Below are 16,116 nucleotides of genomic sequence, written 5' to 3' on the forward strand. Positions count from 1 at the left end.
AAGACCTAATAATATCCATTTCAACTATTTCAGATTCAATATAAATATATTACTTTTGCTTTAAATTCAAATAAATCAGCAGGATATATAATAATTTTGCAAATTATATATTTATAAAGGTCATAATTTTATAAAATATTAAATACAAAGACAAAGACTTACTGTTGTGTGAAAATATTTAGTTTAAAATTAATTTTAACTATACATATAATTGCAGAGAATGAAATACAATATTGGCCTGAGGAGTTTGTTAACAATTATATTAACGAGTTTTATATGACGGGTTTATATGTTTTACAGAATACAAATTAATTTCTACAAACCATGTCACATACGTTCCAAAGGAATTAATCTATTTTCTTTCCTTTCCAAAACTCCTCAGGCAAGAAAACGAGCAGGTAAACCTGAATATGTATATATATGTAGAATTTTTCAGATTTTATTGTTCGATTTGTGTATGATGCCACATGAGAAAAGTTAAAATATTGATTAGCAGTTGAAGTATTGTATACACTTGATTGGCAGATAATATACAGCATTTATTTGCCCCTCATTTTATAATTCATGAAATTAGTACATTATAAAGTATACCAAGCTGTAAACGCAGATTCCAAAATAATTTTAGCGAATTAGCAGTAAACAAGTATATTAGCAAATTAGAAGATGACAGCTCGTTGACGCATAATTGAATCTTCATAATAATTCATTAATCATTATGGCTCATTATCGGTTTGTGATGAACGTAGTTAAGTGAAAGAATTGGTATTATTGTTACCACATCGATTATTACATGGCATTGATGAGCATTTCGTATGACATTTAGGTATATCATTAGAGTAACTGTTAGCATCGTGTCATGCTTCGGTCTCTAGCCAGCTTTGAGTAAAACACTTTTACCAATCGAGATGTGATCTTGAATTCTTGCATGCTAAATGTATCTGTAATAATTTTGTATAGTGCGTATAAAGCGAGAAAAGTATAATTAAGAGTGGCAAGACACTTTATTCGTATTATTGCAACAAGCATATTATTGCTCTTGTTTTCATCTGCCGCTTTATATAGATAAAAATTATAAAGCGTAAGAAAATATAATGTTTTCTCTAGGATACATTCACACGATTATATCCTCATCATTGTGTCACATTCCCCGAATGGCCTTCAAGCGTATTTTAATATTTGCTGGAGAAATTTGGAGAGATTGTATAAATAAATGAAATATATATCCTACAGATATCGAATATATCAACCTTGCAGTATTGCATAAAAATGCAAAAATTCGCTCACAATGATTCTCTGTCCGCAGATCACTGGGTCCTACGTTGGGCCGGCAGGACGCAGTGGAGAAGTATCCGGAGGAGGATGTAACCAGCCCGCCGATCTCGAAACGCGGCTCAACCTTGAGGCCGAGCGGCACCGCTCTCTCGCTCAACGCGCTGCAGCGAGATATTAAAGAGGCATTTAACCGACGTTGCGGCAGCCTGAGACGGCGGGCGCCGCCGTCAGAGCCGGCGCGGCTACCGATCGAGGGCGATAGAGTAAGTATCTTAGTGACAGAGCCGAGCCCGGAGAACACGGCGCCGCCTAGTACAAGACCACCGTTAATCCGGCAGCAATCAGAGGCGACAGTGGTACATGTGCTGGTGCACAGAGAGAGCGAGGAGTATCAGGACACGCCGGACGACAGCTGATCCTAGTCGACAGTAAGCGATCATGACGGATAGCGACGGACAGCAGCGATACGACTCATTGTCAGTGATAATACATACGTAGACGTATATGTATATACATATATAACTTTTCACACAGCGCGCAGTTCTAACTAGATAGGACGATGATCCGCGTAGTTTCTTCTGGAAGGTAAATCTCGTCGAGATGAAGTATGCGTATGTATGCATGTGTCATGGATGCGTGTGTCGTCGAAGTGTCGAATGAGATTATATGGCGATGGTTCTCGACCGAAGAAACTAATAGTGACAGTAATGCTTCTTTTTTCCATTGATAAATACTCTTGTGAATATCCATTTTTACAGAAGCGCATTTTATATCAAATCTGTGATGAATTTTAAAAAAACGATCAAAATTGATCGATCGCGCCTGTATTTACTATATAAAAATGCTTCCTAATCCTAACGATTATTATAGACATACCAGTATGATTATTAGCACTGTAGACGACATAAGTGTTAATCTTGTAACGATCCATCAGTCTATCTTGTTATGTGTAATATTTATAATGAGGCGCATGACATTTTATTTTGAACAAAAGTAAAGTGATTTTTGATTTGCGATGCTTTTATTAGCTCAAGAATTATGCCTTGCAAAATAATGTAATTTAACTGCAAGAAAATTTGCATTTTTATTGCACAATTTTTCAAATGTCTGCCTAATCAAGAGATTTAATTCTCAAGATGATAAATATTTGCTTCATTATTATGAAGAAAGAAAGGTTGAGAGCCATTGCGTCAGAAAACGAAGAAAGGGACAAGGATGAGGTCGAAGAGAAATTTTTGACAATTTTTCCATTAAAATCACAGATGGAACGGTCTTTCAGGGGACCTGGATATCATTACTATGGTATATGCATATACCATATACTGGGTTCCCCGTAATGACGAATGCGAATTATTTAAAGAATTGCCAGCGTAGCGAAAATACCAGATGTAGCCGTTTTCGAGAAGCGAGAGCACATTTTTTGCAAGAATGCATTAGTTCTCGAAGTAAATCGAAATTTAATTTAAGATTCAAATTTGAAAGTTAAAAATAATAAACGCAATTTTGGACAGACGTTGCAATGATTTCGACGATTGCTTCGATCAAGGAGAATTATTACTATCACGTTATTATATCGATAGAAAGTTGATCCGCAATATTAGATATCAGTGTACATAGTATAAATAACGAACACTTTATTAATTTTTGCTACGTAAAAAGACCCACTTTGATGCGATTGACGAATCATTACTAATACTAATATTATATTCTAAGAGCAATTTTAACGCTTTTCAAGAACACTTTGAAGTATAAATGTTAATACACTTTAATCGCGCGCGCACTTTTTGATCATACTTACATATACAAATTGTTCGCAGCATTACTTTATATCAGTAGTTTTGCCTATGCCATATATATAATTAGTATTAAATGTAAGGCATAAAAAAAAGATCTTGTCGGTCAGAGAAAAGAATATTGCATTAATTGCGACGAATAAGAAACATAATTATATTACGAATGCATTAAGCTATAAATTACTCGCAAAATAATCAGCGTTAGTCGAATCGCTAGTTCTTACGAGTATATTCGAATTTATTGCATAATCTCAATTATATGAATAACTATTTTGAAATAAGATTTAATTGTCAAAACGACGGACTTTCGTCCGCGATAGCGTCTATTTCTAGTAAGTTACGCTACCCTGGTAAAAATATTTTTAATATTAAATTTAATTACTAAAATCGCTTCTTTAAAATTGTGAAGGAATTTAATCTCTCTCTCTCTCTCTTTCTCAATGTATTTAAACAACAATTATATATAGATATAATATCTAAATTATCACCTTATCTTTAGTCATATAAATTGTAAACTAAATCATTGCTTTATTATTAATTCAGATTTTATTGTTTGTCAAGAGAAAGAGAGAGAAAAAAATAATTTTGGCATTCTACATGTGGCATTCTACATCATGTACATGTTGCCAACACCAAACAAAATTCTAAGTCGAGAATTTATTAAATATTGAAACTTTTCAATATATTAAAATTTACAAGTTGAAATTTTTCTCTATAGATATAATTGGAATTTTTAACAATAAAATTTTAAATTAATTATTCAAAAACGCTTGTACAGGATATTTGTAAATATTATGTACAAGTGTTTGTACTCATTATCTCATCAATGATAATTAATGAAATAATGAATACAATTATCTCATCAACTACAAAGTCGATCTCAATCACTCGCTTACTATTTCGAATAACGTTTCAGAGCGCGTTACTATCTAATTTTCTTAAATTATCGTAGATCTCGCCCGATAGCTTTTTAATACTGATTTAATATGGCTTCAGCGATATCGAGAGAATAATATTTGCACTCGCGTGTACACATAGAAACGCTTCTCTCTCGGTAAAGATAATAAAACTAAATCTTTTTATTAACTATATACATTTATACACGTCGTGTGTGATCCTTGTCTCTTACATCGTAATTAAGGGTCGGACCAAATCTAGACACACATTCGACTCCGTTGAACGATTTTTTCCTCGGAAAAAGAAAAAGACAGAAAATCTAGATTGTTAGCACATAGATAATGCAGACCGCCCGGAGTTTGCTACACGAAGAACGAATTTTATCGGTATACAAAAAGAGTACTGCCTCAAATCTTAGTGTAAATTACTTGCTAACGACGAGAAAGATTTAAAAGATGAATAAAACACAGATGGAGATATAATGTGGCTTCCTTCGGTGATCGTAGTTATTATCGCATTTAAAGTACTCCGATTATGTTTCGTTCTCCATGATAGTACAGGGTTTCCAACAATTGGTGAAAAATGGATATGTGCAGCGTTATAACTCTTTCAAAATTTAAAATAATTTTTTCCCATAAAAATGTCGAGGCATGAATAGTTTTCAAATTATAAGCTGCAAATAGAAAACTTTTTTCGAATTAAATTTCAAGCATAAATTATCAATCCAGTCAATTTAAAATTAGTTGTTTTCTATTTTATTTCAATTGAGGTACTAAAGTACCAAATGCTTTTGAAAAATAAAAGCCTTCCTTGACATTTTCGCTGAGAAATAATCAATTTCAAATGTTTTAACTAGAAAAGAAAGTATTAATTATTCTTCTTCAATTCTCGGATACCTTGTATGCATTTTTGATATTGTGCTATCATAGTTATTTGATTACGCGTATTTTTATTCATACATGTGGAAATTGTAAAATGATAAACGCTAAAATCAACATTTCACTTACGCTCATCATTATTTATTAGAGGCGCTTTTAACTTATAGCTTTCTCAATTCTCTCGATTGCGCATTCGAAAAAGTTAGAATTTTGACAGCAAGATATCACAATCTTTTAAAATATGAAATGCCTCAATGTATAATCCTTCTCCAAATCTTAATCGTCGTATTAAGTTACATATTTTAATCATTTTATGAATCTCTGAATTTTTGCTCGTATCTCGCACTACAAATGCAAATTATATAAACCATCTTCTGCGAACGCATAATTCATGAGCAATCTTGTATCAGAAATTGCAAATTGAGATTACATCAAGATTGCATTAAAATCTCAATTTTCAATACATGATCTAACAGGGAATAAGAATCTCGAATTCGAATGTCAATAATAATACTAATCGCATAATCAGTAGATCCACTTTTCGTATTAAAAAAAATCATCTAAAACTCACCGCAATATCGTAATTCACATTATTGCAAGATGATTTTTAATTTTCTCAAGTTTAAGTCACATTGTTCATAGTTTAACTATATCATAAATTCTTCGGATTCTTTTCTATCTTAATAACTATAATTTATTGTATTTATATATCATATAATTTCCCGGGAAAAAAAGTTGGCCATATATGGATTTTGTCAATATCTGATCATGTCTTACCAAGTATAGTCATATATAATATTATATGATAATTAAATGAAATCATATGATATCATATATGATTTTATTTAATTATCATATTATCATATATAACTATATTTGGCAAGATATGCTCAGATATTGACAAAATCCATGTATGGCCAATTTTATATGGACTTTTTTTCCCGGGTTTATATAAGCTTTAGCTTATATTTGTACAGAAAATCTTGTAAAATTAAATTAAAATAAATTTTCATTTTATAAATTCTTTCTTTTTTAGAAACAGAAAACGATGATTGTGAAATGTCGGTCTTTAGTCGATAATATCATTATCCTTTTATTTTTTATTATTATTATTTTTTTTAATTAAGCTTAGAGTCGCATCTGTATCTCATCGTTATTAAAAAAATACTATGTTTTACAAAAAGGAAAAGCACGTGAGGCTGGCTTCTCGCTTCATTAGAATTCTAAACCGCTTTAAAGCGAAATAATACATGCGAGTGCACATTCGGATTTTCATATGTACAACGAATTATTTTAAGAAACACCTTGTAATCATATTTTTTATTCTAGATAAGTGTTATGTTTTGCGCGCGAATCTTCCGAAGAATTTCCGACATCATCATTTCAGAAAGGAGGGAATCAGATTTTCTCTCGCAGTTCTTTCCCTTCTTCATAGACATTACCGCTAAAATGCCACAACCTCACGCGTTGACCTATAGTGCCTATTATCAATTAGCGGACACCGAATGATTAGATATTATTATTGAAAACCATTTTACAAGCATACTAACTCGTATAGCGCTAATATCTGATTGATATTCTCGGATATTTAAGATATTTAATATTGGCATCTTCACATAAAACATTGTGCGTATGTATATATATATATATATATAATAAAAATAATAAGAAAGATAATTTATTTAAGCATTTAGTTACAGATATTTGCCCAAAATATCATGTAAAAATTAACAAAAACATAAGACATTGTATAATAAATTTTTTAAACAAGTTTTCACACATCAAACAGTTTTATAATTAAAAGGTTTCATTATTGAAACATCTCTTTATGTGAAGAATGCGCTTGAACTAATTATATATAAAATTTTATTTGCAGCAAAAATAACATTTTTAATATTTATAAATCCAGCAGAATATATACATATATGGTACGCTCAGATATTAACACTATACGAGACAACAATATGTTGATACGTTATGCATAGAATAAAATAGGTCCGTGTAGCATTACATTATACGATATATTACCGTGTCGAAAACGTTAATAATCAGACTATAGTATACTTTTGTGCTTGACAAGCTTGACAATTCAGTTTGCGCGTGCGAGAGAAGGACAGAGATGCAAAAAAAAAAGAAAAAAAAAAGAAGCGAAAGAACGTTTTCTCGACAAGCGATTTGACGGCGAATCGGCGAACGGGTCCGAGATCCTCGGGAGCTGGTTTTCACGAGGCATATATATGATGAAATATTATATGTCAATTAAAATTATATATACTGTATGTATGTGTGTACATATATATACGAGAGCGTGAGTACACGTACATACAAAAAGGAAAGAGTTTGACATAAAACATCTAGTCATACGATTGCGTGTGCGCGCAATCTGTACTTTCCGTGTATGCATATGTATGTATGTGTATGTGTATGTGTATATATGTACATACATGACAAAGTGAAATATTATAATACTCTTGTTATTGTAAACCTGAATGAAAGAGACTGGACGCACATATGATATATATATATATATATATACATATATATATATATATATATATATATATATATAGAGAGAGAGAGAGAGGGAGAGAGAGAGAGAGAGAGAGTGAGTTAGTTGCACTCTCGCGAGGTTGCATCTTGTTCGACAACTATTGTACAATCATGCGAGGGCGGAAAAATCGCCCTGTGTAAAAGAAATTACTTTATATTAGGGCACTATAATTTAGCCTTTCTGATCGCGCGTCTGCGTATGTGTGCGTGCGAATGAAATAATCGCGTATGCTCAAGCCTACACACATACCCGTACTTGCTGATATATACATATATAATATATACACACGTGCGGTAAAATATACATATAAATATACATACATATAATTAGAGATACATATATAAAGTCAAGATAATGAGACGACGGTTTATATCACTGTTTTCTTGGAGTTACAATATCGCTCTAGATTTAGAATCATTTTAAGTGCGAAAAAGACAGAGAGAAAGAGAGAGTAAAAAGTAGTAGTAAAAAGTAAGTAGTAAAAAGTAAGAACGATAAGAGCAATTTATTGCTGCAAAACCTTTGTCAATCCAACCTCTCTCGCCTCTTTTTCCCTCTCTTTCTCGCTCTCGCTTGAGATCAGGGGCTCAAATCGTGTTTTATCAGGGCTCCTTTGCGTGCTATCGAGTTCTAAAACCATGAGATAAGGTGGAATAAACTATCGCAAATTACATATAGATGAATTGTATATTCAGATAATATAATGCACACAGGGCAAATTACATAGAATATATATACATATATATATATATATATATATATATATATATATATATATATATACATATGTATATATATATATATATATGTATATATATATATATATAAATATATGTATATATAAAAGCCGTTAGTGTCTTTAAAATATCCGGTCGAGATGTGTATGCGATCTCTGTAAATGCGAAAAAAAATCTGCTCTGGTTAAAGGCAATACAATGCGGCTGCTTCTTCGGAATGTAAGACATTACACATTAAATACACCTGTTAGAGTTGCTTTCGATGATCGCAAATCCCCAATGTCGTCAGAGATGCGTCTTTGAGCCTCTGCGGAAAATAGGTGAATTTTAAGAGAAGGATTCAAATTTATATGCAAAAAAATATGAAGGTTTAATTTCAATATTAGAAACTAATTTTTTTCTAATCCTCGGTTCTCTCTTCTTTTATATTTTTTATTTCTTTTATTCAATTTCAATGCTCATAAAGAGCAATCGGGGAGTGAGATAAACTAAATGCCTTAATCTTAGAAATTAGAAATTCTTTCATAACCATTCAAATTTTCGCCAATCTTTCATGTTTCTTTCAATTCTTATCAATGTATATTAATCTTTACACATATAACACAATATATAGAATCGGAAATTAGAAAAGAATGTCATTTTTCGTAATCAAAATAACATTTAAAACAATTTAATAGCAAATAGATAAAAATAATTAAACCCAACAATTTTAAGATTGTAATTTTATTTCCATGATTATACAATATTACAATTTCATGATTTCAAAACTGCATATTTAAAACTCTATATGATTATGAAAAAACTAAGAATATTATGTACAGCTTTTCACAAAATTATTGTAATAAAATATAAAACAAAAATCATGTTTGATGATTATAATTCGCAGATATCTAAAATCTAGATATTTCCAAATTTACAATAAAAATACTAATTCGCGTACCTTTCTGAAAAAAAATAACCGCTAGAAACATGAAAGAAAAAGTAAAATCCGCACGAGGCGAATGTTGGACTTATACCGAGCTTAAAATATTTTATGGTTTAGCCAATTTGAAGAAAATCGACGACGATTTCGTATTAAAATAATGATTCTTACTGGCAGTTTGTAAAAAGATGCGGAATAACTTGCATTAGTCCATTGTTCTCAATCGCAACAGAAGAGAAAGATCAAATTAGAGGAAATTCAGCAGCGAGAGATTGATCTACAAATCGATGATTTAGAATGAATTTCTCAAACTATACTCTCTCTCTTTTTCTCTCTCTAATGGTTTCCTCTGATTTGTTCGCCTCTTTTTTGCAGATATTTAAGAGATTAATAGATATCATAAAATGTTTTACACACGATTTAACGGTATAAATGCCTCTCTCGGGGATTCTCTCCGCGATTTAAGAACGCGCGCAACTTGTATATATATATATATGTTACTCTTATTTTTATATAATTTCTTCTTTCACTATTATATACTTTTCATGATGTCGTGTTTCTCATATTCCGCTCTTGTGGGATTGCGCACGTCTTTACTTCGCTTTACCTTCTTAATTATAAATATGTAATTATATAAGGGTCCGTTGCAACAACGATTTCTCGTAAATTCCGACGAGCAATTTTCTTTCTAAATCACGATTAGTTATTACGGATAATGACTCGCGTTAACTTTTTTATTAATAATAAACAAGAATATTTAAGATGAAATATCATATTATCTCGTTTATACATTATTTGTTTATATTCTTGAAAAGAGAGAAAGAAAGAATATAATTTGCCATGTTTTCTCGACTTTTAATGTTACATAATTGTTGATGTTCGTCAATATGTGAGAAACATATCTCTATATTCTTTCTTTTTAAGAAAAAAAAGGTATAAATCTAATGAAAATTGATTGGAAGAATTTTGAATATTTGCAAAACATTCCATTGAAAAAGAAGATTTTTAGTCGATTATAGTAAATAAAAGCGAGACATATTGATACAACGGGCTTGAAAAAATTCGCATTATTTGATGCGACAGTTTACTGAGACATCGTGACACACGATAATTTTAGATTAGTCTTAAATTCAAATACGTATTGTATGATATTCCTCATTTTACTCTCCGCCTAAGGCGCGCAACTCGTCAATACACAACGTTGTTAACAACATTGTAGCATATAATTATAAATAATAAAACAAAACGAAATAATATTAGAAATGTTATATTATTCAACTCTTTGGAACATTATTTTTCACACCCATAATCTTTTCAGATATTTAAAATATTAATTTTGTCATCACAAATCGTATTTGATAGTACAGATGAATATAAATTTTTATATTTTATAATCTTGTATTTTAATAAATGTATTGCATACAAATTCAGAAATACTCTTATCAATCCATCAAAGATAGCATCGATTTGTCATTTCTAGTGATTATTAATTTCTATTACTGTTTTGATAAAATTAAATAAGCTCATTTTTCCTATGATTTAATAAACTTGATATATAGCAATTTTGTTTCATTTATGTATTTTATTTATTAAATCTATATTTTCTCTGTAATTAAATCTATATTTAAATGGCATATATTGTCTCACTACTAACAAGTAAAAATAAGTAAAAATAAAGAATTAAATATTAATTAAAAATTATTCTAAATATATACATTTATTTGCAGTACGATACATATTTGTTACAAGAGTTTTTACATAGATAACCACAATTAGTGGTGACCTCATTGCTATCACACAAACATACAAACGATTAGCTTGATAAAGACTATTATTTAGTTGACACTCTAGTACGTTTATTCCATGAAAAGTTTATTCCATAACTACGAGGTTTCGGTTGGTCAAGATTTGGCTTCTGCACATAATAATCCCAACCCATCTTCTTGCAATGTGCAATTGCCTCCTCCTTGGTCGCAAAATTAACTTGGATGTTTGACATTGGATCTCCGCTATATTAAAAAATTTATCTAAGTATATGAGACTATTATGAAATTGACATGTATACATATACATGTGTGTATGCGTATGTGTATATTGTGTATATATATATATATATGAATATATAGAAATAGAAATATTACTATATGTATATGTATACATGTCAAGTATCCTAATTTGAATCTTGATATTTATATATAATACTAATATTTACGAGGAAGTCCATCCCATTAATGGATTTTCCCAACGTTCACGTGTGTCAAAATCCATCTGCCAAAATTGAGTATTATTTGTGCCAGATTGCATGGCACTCTTGGCAGGCTGATAAATTCGTACTCTGCGAGTCTTAATATGTTCTTCGGGAACACCAGATACATATCCTACATCCTCGTCAGTTACAGTGATCGGGCTCTTCAAAGCTTGTAAATATTTGGCCTCTTCTGATGACAATATTGTCTCTTGAAGATTTTTACGCTGTACCAAGTCTGGTTTTTTTTCTATTTCCGTGCTTTTACTTGAAAATAATCTGCTCCATCTGCATAAGCAAAGATCTTTTTAAAATTTTATAAATTGGAATATCTTATCTTTTGGACAATATTTTACATCAAAGTTTAATTAATGTTAATGCAAAATTATAGTTTAATTTGCAATTAAAATTTACACATTACATATATTTTTATTGAGAGTTCAACAAATTATTATTGATTTTTCTTTCCAACATTATAAAAATGTATAAAATTCCTGATTAGTTACACTTGTTACCAACGTCGTTTACGTAAATGTAAATGCACATTACACAGATATTATATCTGTAAACATTAAAATTTCAATACATTACATTATAATTAATATTTGGTCAATCTAAGTGTTAACTGTTATGTAAAATAGTGTTAGGTTATGTCTTGTTTATCCTTGCATTATATATGAAGAAGCATTTAAAAATAATACATTAAACTTACCCAGGATTGTTTTCACAAATTCCAACCGCACATTGCCGCAATAATATGCGGGATGCCATTTTTTCGTTCGAAAACGTAAATAATGAGTCGGATACCAGAATATGTGACAACTTACAGCTTACAGCAAAACCAGTGGCAATCAACAAGGCCGGTTCTACAACAGCTGTCATAAGTCGGATGTTGTAAGAGTTGACCAATCGTATTCGATCAGCCTTCTCCTAAAGTCAACTGTGATTGGTTAACTCTTTTGACATCTGACTTATGACAGGTATTGTAGAACCGGCCTTTAATCGACGTACATACGATGATATTTTGATGTGACATTTGATTTTCACGTAACACGAAACATTTTCTTCCTTTCTCTTTTTAAAGAAAAAATATTACGAAGCACGCGTAATATATTACATGCGAGTAATTTTATGTCACATGAGTTACTTAATACATTTTAATTTAAAAAATCTTAAATTACAAAAAAATATCTTTGCCGATACGTAAATAAAAAGTATAATTATATACTGATAATATAAACACATATATATCATATTTAATAATTGTACAGAGCAATTTTTATAACAGCTAAATAGCTGTTTTAAATAGCTAATTGTGCGGCCATCCGTATAAAAAATATATTCATTGATATATTGCCGTGATATAAATAAGTTATATAGATGCAATGAACAGGACATGTTTTTTAATAATTCCGAAAAATTATATGATTTATTTAAAAAATCTATTTCTTAAAAAAATATGTAGTTATGCATTTCACAAGCAACAATATTCTTATTGTCTTTGAATATCTTCGAAAATTCACCTCTGAATAATTAGGAGAAAATATTTTGGAAACGGGGTCGTAATGCAGTTTACGAACAGTAATATTATCTTAAACTGTTCGAAAATTTGCTTCTGAATGATTAGGAGAATATATTTCGCAAAGAGGTATTGCTAAAATTCTTGGGGAGGGCGTTAACCGATGGCTACACGTGAAATATTTAGCGCTGATTGGTTGGATTGGGAACCAATAGAAAATACTATTAGTTCCTATTGGTTGGGCGATCTAACCAATCAGCGCAGATTATTTTACGTATATCCCAGAGCTCTAGTTGCCCCACCTCTTGCGAAGAAGCGTCATACTTCCTCGCGAAATATATTCTCCTAGTCATTCAGAAACAAATTTTCGAGCATTTTAAGACATTGCTCGCGAACTGCGTTATCGACGTCTTTGCAAAATATATTTTTTTAATAACTCAGACAAAATTTCGAGAATATTAAAAGACATAGATTATTAATCGGGCTCGTCAACTGTATGATCAGCATTAATTATCAAACATTATTAACAAATAATAAAGTTTCTTTTCCCAGAATTAGTAAATATTATCAAACGAGTTCTGTCGTTGAAATTATAAAGTCGAAGGAGCAAATAGATGAATGAAACGAACTGATGAAGCAAAATGAATGGAATTATAATTTTCCATTACATTTAATTAAGCTTATAAGAACTATTCTCATGTCTATCTTTTTAATTTATCTAAATTTAAAAAAAAATAGATAAAGTGTTTCATGTGCATAAAAAATCTTAACTATTTGTTTAAAACAAATATGAGAGCTTTTTCCATCTCTCTACTTTCTATTTATTATATTTACTTAAAAAATCTTATTGTTAGTTCGAAACTTTGTTTATTTTTTATAATCTTTATATAAATTAACTTTTGTGCGTCGATGATTTACGATTTGTTTTCTCATTGTCAAAAAAATCATGCGATTCATACATTATGGACGCTGGCGAGTGACGATCATCACATAAATAAAACTGACCTACCCTTAACGATAGCAACATACAACTGCAGAAGGATGTACGCATGCCCGACGTACTTAACTCCTTCTCTTCAGGAACTGCATCGTGTAGGGATAATGCCTTACGAGTGACACAGCGGTGAACAAATGCAGCTTGTGTGGGCTCGCCATTCTTTCGGTGCTTTTGTACGTAATCCAGAATCGAAAAGAAAGACGTCTATACATTTTACGCAGAAATGAGGAAAAATGTAAGTAAATACATATATGAAGCTTGCAAATATATAAAACGTTTGTCAAATTCTCAATATCATCGCGAGAGGTATATTGCATAGTGAACAGTATTCGTGTTACGAAATTCGAAAGAAAATTTTAATTCAAAGAGGGATAAAAAAAATTTTACATTTCTTTCTCAAACATATTATAATTCTTAGATTGTAAGTTAAAGACAAACTTTATGGAAAAAAAAATTTTAAATAAGAATAAATTGATTGAGATAAAAATGAATTAATGAGGAACGAACAGAAATTTGTGAAAATTCTATAAATTCTCATTTTTAAAATAAGCAATAATTAATTTTTTATATAATAGAGTATATAAATAATCACACTCAAAGTTTTTTTCGCAGGATAGGACCGCACTGTGTTTCTTATTGATACTTGCGTTATGTACGAGAGTATATTCGGCAAACGCCAGACACATAATTACCAAAAGAAATTATAGTGATCAAAGTGTAAGAGGCTATCTAGCGGAGGTAAGGCCATTATAAAAGAAAGATGTTTATAGTTTAATATTTATAATAAAATTTAGAACAAAACTTTGGTGATTACACGCGAGCGAATAAGAAACAAACCCAAAAAAAAAAAAAAAAAAAAAAAGATGACCAAATCTCTTGCACTTAACACACGTTGCAAATATTGCTTATATGTATAACATTAAAATGTTTTTGTTATTAAATTACAATTTATACTTTACAAATTATATTAATCAAAAGAAAGCAGATTAAAAGTTATACTTATTAGCTGTTATGTTAATTAAAAAAATTATGTAAATTTTATTAACAGTACAAATTTAGATTTTTAGATTAAAGGAGACTAAAGTTTCTTTTATACAATAAACAATTCTGATGTTTCAGAGAACCTGTTGGTGGAATGAAGTGTGCAAGGAAGAATTTCACAGTAAGTTCCGGTGCCGTTGCCCGAGATGGTCTTATTGTCGTGCACCAGGGAGATATTACGACGCTCACTGCAGTATGACACGCACAGGTTACATATGGACCCAACCAGAAACATCATTGAGTCTTGAAATCGATAAGTAAACAACGCGATGCAATCTTGCAAAGACAGGTAAATTAAAAATCTCTAAAAATTTATTTCACAATATTATAGGTACAAAATTTTCTTATAATTAAAATTAAGATTTTTACCACCATTTTTGTCAATTTTATTTTTCTACATTTCCTATATTTCTTATTTTCGTTAGAAATAATTCAAAAGCAATTCAATCCACAATTTATATATGTTATATATTTTTTAAATTAATTGAAGAAATAAACTAAATAAAATTCAATTAAGAATTTTTTTATCAGAGTATAATAGATTTTATTACTAACAAAATCGTTAATATTTTATCGAAAATTTTCTGTTTTTATTTGTATTAAAAATACATTATAAATAATTTGATGAAAATATAATTCTCTTTAATTATCGTTACATTAAAGATATGAAAATATTTTTAAAGCAAACTCCTATTTCTAATTATTTCACAAAAATAAACTGTTTTCAATTAACATTAACTCGTTCATTTTTTACAGGTGTGTCAATACAAAAAAAATCAAATTGTTCCCTTTTAAAATCAAAATCGGCGATTGTTAGATTTTCTGCAGATTGTTTATTTAACGATTAAAACATGGTATAATTGTTCGAAACATAATTTTCTATTAGCAACTTTATTTGAGAAGGAAACAGAAATATTGCATATATAATGTTCAGAGAATGGTGTTTGAAAGACTCGAGAGCAATATAATTTATTTTAGCACATCAATAAACACACGCTGCCAAGAATTTATAATTATTGCATTATATATATATAAGCTCGTTGTGATTAATAAAGTTCACTATTAATAAAGTTTTGATGAAATAACTTGTGGCTCTGATTATCATTGTGTTACAAATCTAATTCTTACAAATTCAATACAGATTTATTTAATATTTTTATTTTTTTTATATAGAATTATATACATTATGTTAACTTATTCAATATCTTTATTTCTAATGTATAATAATTCATAAAAACATATAAAATAAATAAAATCTATAATT

At 29.9% G+C, this 16,116-nt stretch overlaps 3 protein-coding genes across 5 annotated transcripts in view; 2 read left to right on the forward strand and 1 right to left on the reverse strand.

Annotated features, from left to right (window-relative positions):
• The window catches only part of LOC140673223 (sodium channel protein 60E), a 73,702-nt gene extending 63,374 nt beyond the window's left edge, over positions 1-10,328 (forward strand). For 2 of the 3 annotated variants that reach the window (XM_072906012.1, XM_072906014.1), the window contains one exon: positions 1,304-10,328. In XM_072906012.1, the coding sequence (XP_072762113.1) occupies positions 1,304-1,688 (385 nt within the window). In that variant the 3' untranslated portion in view covers positions 1,689-10,328. The remainder of the gene's footprint in view (positions 1-1,303) is intronic. The other variant, XM_072906013.1, reaches the window with a different exon arrangement.
• Positions 10,329-10,748: 420 nt separating this feature from the next.
• On the reverse strand, positions 10,749-12,168 carry Nd-18 (NADH:ubiquinone oxidoreductase subunit 18). The gene is made up of 3 exons (XM_072905903.1): positions 12,008-12,168; positions 11,263-11,583; positions 10,749-11,059 (listed from the first exon to the last, which is right to left on the reverse strand). The coding sequence occupies exons 1-3, from the start codon at positions 12,064-12,066 to the stop codon at positions 10,882-10,884; spliced, it is 558 nt and encodes a 185-aa protein (XP_072762004.1). The 5' UTR covers positions 12,067-12,168; the 3' UTR covers positions 10,749-10,881.
• Positions 12,169-13,899: 1,731 nt separating this feature from the next.
• LOC140673221 (uncharacterized) lies at positions 13,900-15,903 on the forward strand. The gene is made up of 4 exons (XM_072905981.1): positions 13,900-14,046; positions 14,424-14,549; positions 14,931-15,141; positions 15,609-15,903. Exons 1-3 carry the CDS (start codon positions 14,035-14,037, stop codon positions 15,111-15,113), a joined length of 321 nt encoding a protein of 106 aa, XP_072762082.1. The 5' UTR covers positions 13,900-14,034; the 3' UTR covers positions 15,114-15,141; positions 15,609-15,903.
• The last annotated feature ends 213 nt before the right edge of the window (positions 15,904-16,116 follow it).

The sequence above is a fragment of the Anoplolepis gracilipes genome, chromosome 14 (genome assembly GCF_047496725.1).
Source record: "Anoplolepis gracilipes chromosome 14, ASM4749672v1, whole genome shotgun sequence".
In the NCBI taxonomy this organism is placed as follows: Eukaryota; Metazoa; Arthropoda; class Insecta; order Hymenoptera; family Formicidae; genus Anoplolepis; species Anoplolepis gracilipes.

What these genes read in the sequence shown, in the direction of transcription:
- Nd-18 (XM_072905903.1), bottom strand. Translation starts at nt 12,066, where the DNA reads ATGGCATCCCGCATATTATTGCGGCAATGTGCGGTTGGAATTTGTGAA. An exon ending in ATTTGTGAAAACAATCCTGG is followed by an intron (nt 11,584 to 12,007) that starts GTAAGTTTAATG and finishes TTGCTTATGCAG; the next exon opens with ATGGAGCAGATTATTTTCAA. An exon ending in TTAATGGGATGGACTTCCTC is followed by an intron (nt 11,060 to 11,262) that starts GTAAATATTAGT and finishes TTTTTAATATAG; the next exon opens with CGGAGATCCAATGTCAAACA.
- LOC140673221 (XM_072905981.1), top strand. An exon ending in TAAGAGGCTATCTAGCGGAG is followed by an intron (nt 14,550 to 14,930) that starts GTAAGGCCATTA and finishes CTGATGTTTCAG; the next exon opens with AGAACCTGTTGGTGGAATGA.